At 36.9% G+C, this 14,289-nt stretch overlaps 1 protein-coding gene across 7 annotated transcripts in view; it reads left to right on the top strand.

Annotated features, from left to right (window-relative positions):
• Rif1 (replication timing regulatory factor 1) overlaps positions 1 to 14,289 on the top strand; it is a 53,267-nt gene that overhangs the window by 19,036 nt on the left and 19,942 nt on the right. For 5 of the 7 annotated variants that reach the window (XM_039106256.2, XM_039106257.2, XM_039106255.2 and 2 more), the window contains 10 exons: positions 92 to 192; positions 1,287 to 1,373; positions 2,449 to 2,522; positions 3,985 to 4,165; positions 6,078 to 6,185; positions 6,512 to 6,661; positions 7,019 to 7,118; positions 10,390 to 10,654; positions 11,474 to 11,516; positions 12,935 to 13,137. In XM_039106256.2, coding sequence (XP_038962184.1) covers positions 92 to 192; positions 1,287 to 1,373; positions 2,449 to 2,522; positions 3,985 to 4,165; positions 6,078 to 6,185; positions 6,512 to 6,661; positions 7,019 to 7,118; positions 10,390 to 10,654; positions 11,474 to 11,516; positions 12,935 to 13,137 — 1,312 coding nt within the window. The remainder of the gene's footprint in view (positions 1 to 91; positions 193 to 1,286; positions 1,374 to 2,448; positions 2,523 to 3,984; positions 4,166 to 6,077; positions 6,186 to 6,511; positions 6,662 to 7,018; positions 7,119 to 10,389; positions 10,655 to 11,473; positions 11,517 to 12,934; positions 13,138 to 14,289) is intronic. The other 2 variants (XM_039106254.2, XM_063283247.1) reach the window with 1 other exon arrangement.

A 14,289-nucleotide genomic window follows, 5' to 3' on the forward strand; every position in this document is an offset into this window, starting at 1 on the left:
TGTTACTTTGTAAAACAATTGTTATAACTCTAGTAGATAATACTTAAAAAAAACATGTTTAGAATTATATTCTTCTTTTATTCTTTGATAGGAAACAGAAAAGAAAGATCAGGTTCTGAAGTTTTGACCCTCCTACTAAAATCTTTGGAAAACATAGTGAAGTCAGAAGTATTTCCTGTATCAAAAACACTGGTAAATATGTTTGTAGATTCCCTCAATGTCTAAGATTGAAGTTTAGTTTATATTGATACTTGTTCAGATGAGATTTGGCACAGACCTTTTGACTTAACAGTTTATTGTGCCATTCAAATATCATTTGAAACCTATATAGTAAGCAGCTGAGCAGCAGTCGGCACTGCAGTGAGGTTAAAGGGCTCAGCCTTTCCCCAATAGTGGAATGAAAGACGTGCAGCTTGAGTTGAGCATACTCTAATGTCTGGAGTGCAAGGTAACATTGTCGTTGACTTCCTATTAAATGTGCTTTAAATTTAAGTAGTAGGTATGGAAAAATGTAATTTTCATAATATATTGAACAAATAACACTTTTAAATTCTGAGTCTTGCCGTTTCGGACTATGACATTTAATTAACACTGCAGAGTAGTATAGTAGATGGTATCAGGGTCTGAGGAGGAGATTAGGTTGAATCAACAAAGAGAATTTGGGCGATTAATTGATTCCTTGGTTCATCAGTTCTGAACTTGGGTTTGTAAAGACAGTGCAGTTGGTTTATACTAAGTGAGTAGTTTATGCTTGCAGAGCGCTCTGGACAGGGTTCACATTAATGCTGTCAGTTTCAGTTTGTTTCCAAAACAACTGATTTGCTTTTACTAAGAATTGCTAGGATTACTACAACTACTTGTTGACCTACTACAAACACAGGAAGACTTTGGTGAACAGTTCAGGAGGCTCAAGCATCTCTGGATTGTAATCAGAGTCAACTTGTAGTTAACAAGCTATTGAAATGTTTGCTTCTAGGCCTATTACAGTAAATATTAATTGCAGAATTTCTCATAACAATGCAAAAAAAGTGTGAAGGTTCATTTTTTTACTCAATACAAAAACTGGTAATAAGGAGGAAGTTATTTTCTTTATTTTTGAACTTTTAGAATAATGTGAATATATACATAATCAATAAATGTAGTGAATCATGAGTGATGGTCACTTCTTTTTTTTGTGATGGTCACTAATAATAAATTGTCAAATATAGATGACACTGTAAGATTTTTGCTATGTAACACGTTTTCAGGTTCTTATGACTAACTACTGTAAAATCTTTCTTCCTTAGGTTCTCATGGAAATTACAGTTAAAGGACTTCCTCAGAAAGTATTAGGTTCACCAGCATATCAGGTTGCTAATATGGATATTCTTAATGCAAGTATCTTAAATGTAGTGTAGTGATGTGATAAAGATTGGCAAAACAAAAACTTGTTAGATTTCTTAAAAAAATACTTAACTGTATTTGTTAAAAAACTTGTATGCAAAATAATAGATTGCTGTGAAAAATTAAAGATGGCTCTGTGCCAGTAAGTAGATGAACATACTGCCCTGGGTTGAGTAGTGGATTCATTCCAGAAGGAAAGTTTTCTGTTTGTTTGTGTGGAATAATATTAGTGGCTACTGCTAAAATATTTGAAAGCTTAATATCAGCTTGATACTGTGAGAAATTCTAGGTGAGTGTGTTAGTTATGTTTTGTTAGTAATAGCTGAAGCCTCACTATCTGATTTCTTCAAGAAGGCCTGAGATCCAGAGTATAGAGATGTATTTGATATTTATTTATTTATTTAAAATATTTGTATTTACTGTTCATTTTACTCTTCGTGTGTGTGTGTGTGTGTGTGTGTGTGTGTGTGTGTGTGTGTGTGTGTGTGTGTGTGTGTGCAATACAAGAGACCAGGAGAAGGTGTCATAATCTCCTGGAGCTAGAGTTAAGGAGCTTTCAGCCATCTGATTTGGGTATGAGAACTGAAGTGTGGGCCTTTGTAAGAATAGAACACTCTTTTAGCCACTGGACCATCTTTTTAGTTTCCTTTTTTTAAAAGAAAAATTGAAGAAGGTCTGTGTAGTTTGCATAAGACTGCTGTAGGTCAGACTTCCTTCTAAAATCTCAAACTCACATATCCCTGCCTCTGCTGCCTATGTGCTGTCGTAGCTGGCTTGTTTGTGTGTTCTAATGACAGGATCTCACTGTTCCACACTGGCCTTGGACTCAACACTCTTGCTACCTCAACCTACTGGGTGTTTTAACTGCAAGTGTGTGCCACTATGCCTGACATTGTGTGTGGTTTTTAGAAATAAAACTGCTGTCATCATAACTGTTGTGATCATACCTTCGATAATTCTAAAAAAGATAAATTATTCATGCTAAAATAAGTCATGTTGAGTGACTGTAGAAAACAAACAGTTCTTTTTAGCTGGATTTGTAACTCTGTTTCCTTCCCTTTGCAGGGAACTCCAGCATTGTTCTTAATCCAGTTAATTTTAAACAACAATCTTTTAGAATGTGGTGTAGAAGATGAAAAGTAAGTCTGTAACTTCATTTTTATTTTAAATTCAGTCATGGTCTCTAAATCTCAGGTTGGCCTTGGATTGCTATGTAAAGAAACTTATAAGAAGAATTTATTCTTTCTCTACTTCCTAACTTCTAGCATAACAGATGTGTATCACTATGCTCTTTGTCTTTGGGTGTTTTTATTTGGACCATATCTGTATCCCTGTCTAGCCTGGTTGTATAGACCAGCCTGATGTACAGCCATGCCTATCCCTGAACAAAGAGATCTGCCTACCTCTCCTGGGATTAAAGCTTGTGTCACTAGTCCCAGTCCCATTCCTGATTTGCGCGCGCAAATGTGTGTGTGTGTGTGTGTGTGTGTGTGTGTGTGTGTGTGTGTGTGTGTTTTACTTTTTCATGAACGATGATTATATATGGAGGAGATTCTTTGTCTTTTTCCTTTTCCCCCCGAAGACAGGTTTTCTCTGTGGCTCTGGCTGTCCTGGAACTCACTTTAGACCAGGCTGGCCTCTAACTCAGAGATTGACTTGCTGTCTCTGCCTAGTGAGTGCTGGGATTAGAGGCATGTGCCCCCACTGCCTGGTAAATAAATGCGAGTCTCTTTGTTGTAGTTCATAAGTTTGATTTTAAAATTAATACATTTTTTTCCTGTTTAGAGATGTTTTCACTATATGTAATCCAGGCTGGCCTTAAACTTGTGGCAGGTCTATCTCTACCTTCACAGTGCTGGATTACAGATGAAATGGTCAATGGGACATTGTGTTTTGTGATGTGGCTTTGTATTGCAGGCTAGTCACACTATTTATGCTAGAGTCCCAAGTACTGGATTTCTAGATGCTTGCCACCAGGTCTTGTGCCACACAATGTTTTTTTTTCTTTTTTGTTTTTTTTTTTTTTTTTAGATTTTATTTATTTTATGTATGTGACTACACTGTAGCTGACTACACTGTAGCTGTCTTCAGACACACCAGAAGAGGGCATCAGTTCACTCTATAGATGGTTGTGAGCCACCATGTGGTTGCTGGGACTTGAACTCAGGACCTCTGGAAGAGCAGCCAGTGCTCTTAACCTCTGAGCCATCTCTCCAGCCCCACAATGTTTTTTAAAAAGATGTTATGTGTGTGAGTGTTTTGCCAGCCTGTATGTCTGCACCATGGGTATCCTTGGAGGACACAAGAGGGTATCAAATCCTTTGGCTCTATGAGTCATGGTTGGTGACAATGTAGGTTCTAGGAACTGAACCCAGATCCTGTGGAAGGAAGAACAAGTACTCTTAACCCTTGAGTTATAATTCCAGCTCTTGCTTGTGTCATAATATAAAAATTTTAAAGTAGGTCATGTGGTAGAAGCTGGGGGGAATAAATAATAAAACCAACTTAAAACTTCATTGTTTCTTGTGTTTACCTGTTAATTTTGTTAATATATATCAGGATGAACTGGCCATTCTGATACACATTGTTCATATTTTTTAGGTTTTTTCTCAATCTAGAAACACTTGTAGGCTGTGTGCTTTCTGGTCCGACATCACCACTGGCTTTCAGTGATTCTGTATTAACTGTGATTAATCAGAATGCAAAGCAGTTGGCAAACAAGGAGCATCTCTGGAGAATGTGGAGTATGATAGTCAGTCCACTGACGGATGTGATTCATCAGGTAGGGCACATCTGCCATGACTCCCTCACTGGAGTCTAGACTAGTAATTATTTATAAAGGATGCACTGTAGTTTAGGCTGGTCTTCTGCTCGCCATAGTCCCGCCTCTGCCCACTTAGTGCCAGGATGTTATAGGCTTGTGCTTTCATGCCAGTCCAGTCTCCATTCCCCCCTATTTTGGAAAGAGCAGAAGTATGGGTTTAAATAAAAGTATAAATACTGTTTTTTGTTATGTAGTGATTGATTGCTTCTACTTTCCATAGCGATAGGTACTAGTGTAGACCAAACAGTTTCTTACTTTTAATAGTGACAATAATACCTGCTGCCTTTGTGTGATAGTGATCTGTCAGTATCTTACTGTGAGGCCGATACTGGCCTCCCATTTACTGGGATTTTTCTGGCCCATCCTTCCAGTATTGTATCATTTGAATATTTTTGTTGATCCCTATCTGGTACAGTTCAATATAACATGGTCTTTGCTTTTGTTTTCCCCTTGAAACAAAGTCTTACTCTGTAGCCAAGCCGTCTTCATGTCCTCGCTTCCCAGAGTTGGTTTTCAGGTCATGTGCCTCCCACATGCGAAGTTATTATTTTAAATGGCTTATGTGCAGGCTCAAGCCATGGTGCCTCATTTATCCTTAGGAGTGAGAGTTTCTTACATTTAAGTGTTCATAGGTTTTGAGTATTAAGATATGGAACACAAATTAACTTTCATGGCTTCGTTTTGGTATATTCTGTTTGCTTTTGGGACATAGTTCAATTTTCTTTGGTATTTAGGCTGATGACGAGTAATTCATGGGTTGAAAAACTCCACAGATGAGTTTTATGAAAGTCAGCTTCTTAAGCTAGCTAGCACTTTCCTAGAACCCTCACCTTAGCTATGTGGTGGTGCACACCTTTAATCCCAGCACTTGGGAGGCAGAGGCAGGCAGGTCTATAGAGCAACCAGGGCTACACAGAAGAAACGTGTCTCAAAAAAAAAAAAAAAAAAAAGAATCCTCACCTTGAATGGTGGTAGAAGCCTTTTATGAATCTACTGCTCTGACTAATGTTTTAGGAATTATTTGAGGTTCTGTGTGTTTTGAGATGTCTGCCTTTATAGCTGTGTTCCCTGGAACTATTATAGTCCAGGCTGGTCTTTGATTCATAGCAAAATGCTATCATTGCTGGTGTACGTAACTTCTAGCTTGGGAACTTATCTCTTTCTCAGTTTATTCCCTAAGGCTTCTGAGAACAACAAAATTTACAAGATCCAGGTGGCGAAAACGAGAATTAATTTCAAGTTTTTGTTGTATTTTGAGACAGAGTTTCTCTGTAGTCCTGGTTGTACTGGAACCCAAACAGTAGGCCAAATTGGCCTAGAATTTGGTGATCTGCTTGTCTCTCTTCCTGGGTGCTGGGATTTAAAGGCCTGTGCCACCAGCACCCAATGAGAATTATGTTTTTTCTTTTAAATTGTTTTATGTTAAGTGCTAGAATGAAGCACTTAGCATAATAAAGTATATCTTCAGGCAATGCTGGGCTGTACTTCTAGTTCTGATAATAAATAGAAGTCTCTGTTGTCAGAATTCTAAAGACTAGAAGTCTTTTCTGTTTTGGAGCCTTCCTCTCAAGTAACAGTGGTAGCCAGCAATCCATGACCTTGAATTGTATCCACATCATTTCCAGCTGTCTTCCCATAGTCAGAATGCCAAATGTTGGGTTTGAGATCACCACACTTGAGTATGACATCTTGATTCTGCACTGGTGTTTATTTTTGTATCTGGTATCTAGGGCTAGAAGTGCCACATCTCTAGAATATATTCTAGTTAAAACACCACTCTGATATATATGAGTTATATATTATTGTTAATAATAATAATAATATAGGATTAGAATTAGTAATTTGTCTAAATTCATATTTTTTGTTTCAGACCAATGAAGTGAATCAAGGTGATGCCTTAGAACATAATTTTAGTGCCATCTATGGTGCATTGACTTTGCCAATAAACCATATTTTTTCAACTCCAACATTTCCCACGGTAAGAACATGTAATGATTGTGTAAGGATTTTGTGCCTTTCTGGAAATACTGTTGTTATAAATGGTTAGCACCAACCCTGATTTTTCTTGAATTTATGTTTGTGGGGTGGAGGGAGAGAAGGGAAAACTGGAATAAGGATTTGGGTTTTGGCCTTTGACTTTTGACCTTTGGTAATAGTGCTCTTCATGTAGATTGTAGTAGAGAGGTGTAACGGTTCCTCTGACAAATGAAGTGTGTCATTCTTAACAGACATAAGAGATGTATTCATCCTGCTATGTATTTGGTATGATGGTGTCAATTTGTCAAATTTCTTTTTTGTTATTAGGGTACCATGAAAACTTTACTTAAAACTTGGTCAGAATTGTATAGAGCTTTTGCTCGCTGCGCTGCTGTGGTGGCAACAGCAGAAGAGAATTTGTGCTGTGAAGAACTTTCTTCTAAAATAATGTGCAGTTTGGAAGATGAAGCCCTTTCAGTGAGTACATTTTTCTTTTTGAAGATAACATTAAAAAACTTAACAGTTTATTGAAACTTCTGTATAATAGAAGATAAGCACGAGTGTTTATTACTTTAGAGTGCCTCTTTTCTCTTAATATTAACCCTAGTCTAAGCTTTTCTTAACAGTACTTCTTTGGGCTATAGCTCACCTTCCGTGCAGGTTAGCTGCCCATTGTTGAGAAGCACATTGTTGAGTGCCTAACTGGGAAGTACTTATGACCATGTATTTGTAGCATGAACAGTAAACATTCTTTTTGTGTGTGTTTTGAGTCTTGACTGTTGTACTGTGGCTGTAGTAAAATTTTCTGATTATCACACTTAAATTTCTTCTTAGGACTTGCTGTTCTTGGACAGGATTTCTCATGTTGTTGTAGTAATGGTTGATTGTATTGACTTTTCACCATATAATATTAAATACCAGCCGAAAATCAAATGTAAGTATTGTCTTTACTTTTGTTTATATAGTATTTCATAGCTGAAATTTCAGGGGAAATTCTTACAGCCAGCCTTTCTTAGTTTACTTTACAAATTTACCAGAGTATTTTGCTAATACCAATTAAGCAAATTTTCAAAGTAGAGAAACATTCTTAGAATTGTCTATGCATCTTTTGGCTAGATTTTCCAATGGTAGTCATGGCTGGGTGCACTCCTAAATTCTGGCAGTTGACTTGGAGATTCACAACATAGTGGGCAACATAGTGAATGAGTACCAGGTCAACCTCAGCTACATAACATGACTCAGTCTCAAAGGAACAAGTTGATTTTAGTATTTTTTCCCAAGGTAGAACTATCCCCACCCCCCCCACCCCCCTTTTTTTAAATTGTGTTACTTTTGTTTGAAAGCATGATAGAGAAAAGTGAAGATCAGTGTAAACAGCTTGGAGTATTTCTTCAGTGTTATGTTTTTTACAGATGAGGCACTTGGCCAGCATTTTTTTGTTTGGTCTTTCATTTGAACTTGCCATATTACTCAAGGCTGGACACATTTTTAATTTTTTTTTTCTGTAATAGAAATACCACAAAACTAATGTAGTGGTGCTTTTAATTCACACCTCATTCATTTCTGATGTTAATATATACTGTTGATTGGTGTCAAAGTTTCCATTAATTTAGCTGTATTGTGGCTACTGTAAAAAACTGTGAATATCTCCCCCACCCCACCCCTTTGTTTTTGTTTTTTATTGTTAGCAGAGGCAAATAGCCCAGGCTGGCCTATAACTTGCCACGAGGAGGAATTCATTTATTTTTGTCTTTTATGTGAGACAGTCTACTGTAGATTGTCTACGGCATGTCCTTTATTTCCGATTTTTCTGTCCCTACCTGTTGATTGCTGGGATTATCGGCATGGTGGTTTTGTTTGTGTTACTAGGGTTGCAGCCCACAGGTTTGTGCCTGATGGTCAAGCAGTGGACCAGCTGAGCTGCATATCCCTAACTCCAAATACCTTGTTCTTAGGAAGCCTGACTCATGACTTTGTCACATCACTTGTTAATGCAGCTTCCTAAATCACTATGATATTTTGTTTATTTAAAACTCTTTTGGTGGACAGGATCTCACTTGGTAGGCTAGGCATAGCTTGGAACTTTAGAACTTGTGAAATTCTAAAATTTGTTGGGTGATCCTTCTGAGATTAAAGCCACCATCCCCCCCCACCCCCCGCACTCTGATATTTTAAGTGATCACACTGTTTTCACTTGATTACATTAAATTAGTTTGTGTCAGAAATCAGTTGATTTCTTATCAGTTACATCGTAAAATCCCTGTTTTAAGTTGTCATTCTCACAATACTTACCTCATAGTTATTGAATAGAATTACATTTTTTTCTACTGGAAGTATAGAAAATAAGTTCCCTTATAATTGCTTTTGTTTATTTTTATATCTTTACTCTTTTTTGTGTGTTTGTGTGTTATGTGTAGTGTTTGCATATGGGTTTCAAAGAAAGTCTATGTCTGGTGTTTTCCTCTATTAACAGTGGTTTTCAACCTCTGGGTTATGATGCCATTGGCAAACCTATTTCTCCAAAAATACTTAACACTACTTTCCACAACAGCAAAATTACAGCTATACTGAAGTAACAATTAAAAATGATTTTATGGTTGGGGGTCACCACAACATGAACTGTATGAAAGGGTCAGGACATTAGAAAGGTTGAGAGCCATGGCTCTATTTCTTACTGCCTAGTTTTTTTGAGACAGGATTTCAGTAACCCTTGAGTTGACTTTATTGGCTAGTCTGGGCACCAAAACCCCCCACCCTCATAGTCTTGTTCCTTTTCCTAACATTGGGATTATATAACATGATGTTCAACCTCTTCCGCTTGTTTGTTTTTGCCTCTTTTGTAGATGCTGAGGATACAGACTTATGTCTTCATGATCATATAGTAAACATTGAGACATTAGTCAGTTCTGAATTCTTTCCTTTGTACTGGGGCATACAACTCAGTGCCTTTACTTACTTGTTAAGAAAGCTCCACCTTAGTATAGAATGATATCTCTTACAATATTTTGACATATTACTATTTATAAGTTCTGCAGAATGTTCAGCCTTGTACTTTTCTGACAGACTGGTATTATTCTCCCTAGAAAGAAACATAGTTCTTTTTTGTCTGATACTAGGATGTAAAAACCCAGAGCAGTGCATTGCTGCTAAGTTACATTGTTTCTGGATTCATTTCCTGAGGACATAGATGAGGATGTTTTCTCTGTTAGCTGTTTTTGTGGATAAGTTTCTGCGCACAGTCAGATTCTTACAATTGTACTTAAGCAATTTAGAGACCTTTATTGCTCTTACTCTACCTACCTACCTACCTACCCACCTACCCACCTACCCACCTACCCACCTACCCACCTACCCACCTATTGATCAAATTGGTCAGACCACTTTTTCCTTACATCCCTTGTTACCTTAGCCATATCCTGGTATCTTAGTGTCAAAATTGAGAAGAGTTTCTGAGTAGCAGAAATTCTTTTATTTTAATGTATATGTTGAAGAAACTGCTTCTAGATGAGATGATTGACGTTTTTTTAGTGGCAGCCTTGATTTCAGTTCATCATGAGGCTAGTAAGGTATGAGTTAGACTTCCTTTCCCTTAAACCTGAGCTCTCCCAAAGCTTGATTGTGTTACAGAAACGGGTAATTTTGAAATAAGAATGACTTTCAGGGCAAGAGAAATGTGGGTTTTGTTTTGTACATAGAATCTGGAGACTAAGAGGGGATGATAAGGAAAAATGTGTACTTTTAAGATAAATGTTCCAGTCTAGAAAATAGGTACTGGAAAGAATTTCTCTGAATTCTTTCTCATTATTTTGCAGGGAGTAATGAACTGTGTGTGAGCTAGGAATATTAGTTTCTAATAAAAACATTTATTATTGAAAACCCATAGTTTAGCTTTGTTACTTTGGTCATGTATTTTGGTAATTGTAAATGATTTGTTGAAATTCTGAGGTATAGAAGAAATTGAGATGTACTCTATATCTATAATTCCTTAGAAATTCTTACTTTGATTTCTTGAGATCTGCCAGCTCTTTTCCACTGAATTTGGATTTTATTTATACTAATGCTATATCATTTGAAGGTTTATTTGAAGTTTCAGTTAACAGCAAGAACATGTATATTTGATGTATTTAACATTTAATTGCAAAGTATAAAAGTGATAGTGACATATCAAAGTACTTAAGTTTTTAATCAAGCCAATTATGTCTTAGCACCACAGAGATCTTCAGATTGGTCCAGGAAGAAGAAGGAGCCCCTAGGGAAATTGGCTTCTTTATTTAAGCTAATCGTGAGAATCATCGATTCTTTCCACACTCTAAGCCTCAAGGAAACATACTCTGATACACTGCTTGCTATTGGTAACTCTATCATTAGCATGCTTTCCAATATATTTGGACATATTTCTTTGTCGTCTATGATCCGAGAAATATTTACAACTTTTACAAGACCCCTGGCTTTACTCTATGAAAATTCAAAGTAAGTATTTTCAGCATATTCATGTTGAATTAACTACATTGATTTTTTTAATGTATTTCATATGTTATATGTCCATAAATGTATGCACATCCATGTAGGTGTAACAGATTGCTATCTTTTATTACTTTATACCTTTCTTGATTTTTCTAAACAGGGTTTTTCTCTGTAGCCCTAGCTGTCCTGGAACTTGATCTGTGGACCAGGGTGACCTCTGCCTCTGCCTCCTAAGTGCCTAGATTAAAGATGGCTGCCACCACCAACTGGCTCTACTTTGCCTTTTGAGATAGGATTTCTCCACGAACTTGGAGCTCACCAATTCTAGTTCCAAACTCTCAGAAGTGGATGCTGGGGATTCAAACTCATGTTCTCATGTTTTTACTACCCAGCAATTAACTGAGCATCTCTGCTGGGCCCTGATGTGTATGTTAAACATAATAACTTCGCTTTTCTAAATACTTTGTTGTCTGGAACACTTAAAAATCAAAAAATTATAGGGAGGAATGGCAAAATAATAAATCACCAGACCCTCAAATCCACTCCAAACCTTACATAAAGAAAAGATAGGAGATAGGCAAGTAATTTCCATGAACGCTATTTATCTGTTCTGGGCATTTTTAAAATTTTATTTTTTAAACGTTTATTACATACATTTACTTCATGCTTATTAATATTTGGCATCTTACTCTTGACATTTTATACTAGTATGTGACTGTTTCACCTTAGTTTTGTGACTGTATTGTTTCACTTTGAGACTTAGTTTGATAAGTAGTGTAGTGATAACATTTAAAAATAGTAACTATCTTACATCTTTATTCCCAGGCTTGATGAGGTTCCTAAAGTGTATACTAGTTTGAACAACAAGGTAAGTGGACAGTGTCTATAAAGTAGACCTTATCAATGAGGACAGGGTATGGTTTAGGCAGTAATCTTTGTATACATTATATTATTGTTGCTTTACACTTATATTTGCTGTGTGTGCATATACATATAGTGTCAGACATCAGAGCACTTGTGCAGGATTGGTTCTCTCTTACCACGTAGGTCCCAGGGACTGAAATACCTTCTCTCCTTGCTGTTGATGTAAAAATATAAAAAATAAAAAATGTTGATGTAAAAATATAAAAAATATAAAAGGTATAGTTGTCTTTTTCCCCGCTAGGTCCGGCACCGAGGTGCCCCAAGATATCTGCTAGATATTTTGGCAGAAACACATCCCAACTCTGTGGCGGCCCAGTGTCTCTTGCCACCACACCCTTTCCTACACTCAAACCGTCACATAAAAGAACACACAACACAATAACCTTTGACCCAAATGGTAAGATATAATTGCCCACTTAAACATACAAAGCCTGGTACTATCCCTCCCTTAGGAACATATAATAACAATTGTAAATACACAGAGCAGAATCTTAACATCACCTGCCATGGCTTCTCACCCTCTCCTCTGTCCTGTCTCCTTTCTCCTCTAGTCTCCTCTTCCTTCAAACTTCTCTCTTGCCCATCCTTCCTTCTCCAATGACAGTCCTCCTTCTATCCTGTACCTGCCCTTCACCTGTACTTTACAAATTCAATGGGGAGGTGGTTCTGGTGAAGTTACCTGAGTTCTGAGTACCTGACTAGGCAATTGTCCTTGGGGCAGTGGAATTAGCATCAAAATAAAATAACTTCAGGGCAAACTACAACACTTTGCCATCTTACTTCATTTTAAAAAATTCTTTTTTCTTTAAAAAAAATGTATGCATGTGTGTATAATTGTCCATAAATATATTCACCATGGAGGTCAGAAGAAGGTCCAGTGGAGCTATAGTCATAGGCAGGTCAGGGACTGAGAACTGAACTGTCTTCTGGAAGCAAGTTGCAAGTGTTGGCTATCCACTGAATCCTCCCAGCCCCATTGCTTCATTTTTAGGGGACATAAAATAATGGGGTTTAGATGCATTCTTAAGTAGCTGGGTTTACTTTAAATTCATGTAATTTCTCAGGTCTCATCTCTTTTTATATGAGATTGTGGGCGGTAATATATTAATTGTACAGATGATTATTAATCACTGTTGCAATTAATAAGAAACCTTTTTCTGTTCACAAGAAAGAGCTGTGAATCAAGTTACAGCACTAATACTAAGTAAATTTACCTGATAGCTTGTTCATATGTAAAAAGGATGACATATTTATGATGACCATGGTGTTGCTTAAAGATGTTCCGGATTTTAATGGAAATAGTAACATATTCCACAAATTTGTATTTACAATACCTTTTGTTTCCCCCACTCTTTTTCCTAGTTAGAAAAGTTATTAGGAGAAATTGTTGCTTGTCTACAGTTCAACTATCTTGGAGCCTATGACAGTGAACTTCTTGGACAACTTTCTCCACTCCTGTGCATAATTTTTCTTCACAAGAATAAACAGATTCGGAAACAGAGTGCTGTGTTGTGGAATGCTACATTTGCTAAAGCAACAGCTCTGATCTATCCTGAGGAATTAAAGTATGTTAGCATCAAAATTTCCAACAACTGCTTGTTCTATTGTGGTCATGTAAATCTGAATTTGGACAAAAACTGCACAGAGAAGTTTTTAATTGTGTCATCAGAGTATGTGGGAGCCATTAAGCTTGGGTTGATTTTTATTATACTTACCGATTTTAGGAAACAGGACATGCCATAGAAAATCCTTGAAAATAAATAAGGTCAGAGAATTGAAGGTTATTAATAAAGCCATACATGGGTAGTAATATTTAACTTTTTTTTGAGACAAGGTCTCTACATAACACCAGCTGTCCAAACTCAGAGATGCACTTGTCTCTGCCTCCTGAGAGCTGGGATTAATGGCATGTGCCACAATGTCCAGCATAGTTTACTTCAAAACAAATTAAGAAAAAGATTATTTTGCATAAATGAATGGGTCTTTATGTGGGTCTGTGCACCACCTGCATGTCTTGTCCTTGTGGAGGCGAGAGAAGGCACTAGATCTCTCCTGAACTCTGGGTTGCCATTTCTTTCGGAAGAGTGGCCAGTGCTCTTAAGTGCTAAGCCACCTTATTAATTTCTAATATTTGAGTGTTCGTGTGTGTAGTTTTTTTTTTTTTTAAATCTAATTATATACAGGAGTGTTTTACCTACATGTATATTTTTATACCCTGTTCTTGCCTGTTGCTTGTGGAGGGCAGTGGGGGCATTGGATCCTCTGTACTGGATTTATGCATGGTTGTTAGCCATGCATGTTGGTCTTGGGTAGTGAACTTGACTTCTTTGGAGGAGCAACAAGTGCTTCTAACCACTAAGCTAACACTGTCCCCTCATGAATTTTCTTTTTAAATAGGTTTTGAGTTTGTCATTTATTTTAAGACAAAGTTTCATACCTATAATAGCTCAGCCTTGAACAGATGGTGATCTCTCTCACCTTCCAAATTGCTGGAAGTGTCTTGCTTTGAAAGTTAGAGAAGTTTGGGAATGCTGTAAAAAGTATAGAGAAAAATCCAAATATTGTCTAGTGTTGTATGTGTACTAGTAAAGTTCAAAGTCATAGAGGTAAATCACAAGTTTGAGGCCAGCTTGAGATTCATGAGAACTTCTTTCATAATTAATGTAACATTGTAACATTACTAGTGCACTTGACTTAAGAACTATCTATTTTGTACT

Source organism: Rattus norvegicus, chromosome 3, assembly GCF_036323735.1.
Source record: "Rattus norvegicus strain BN/NHsdMcwi chromosome 3, GRCr8, whole genome shotgun sequence".
NCBI lineage: Eukaryota > Metazoa > Chordata > Mammalia > Rodentia > Muridae > Rattus > Rattus norvegicus.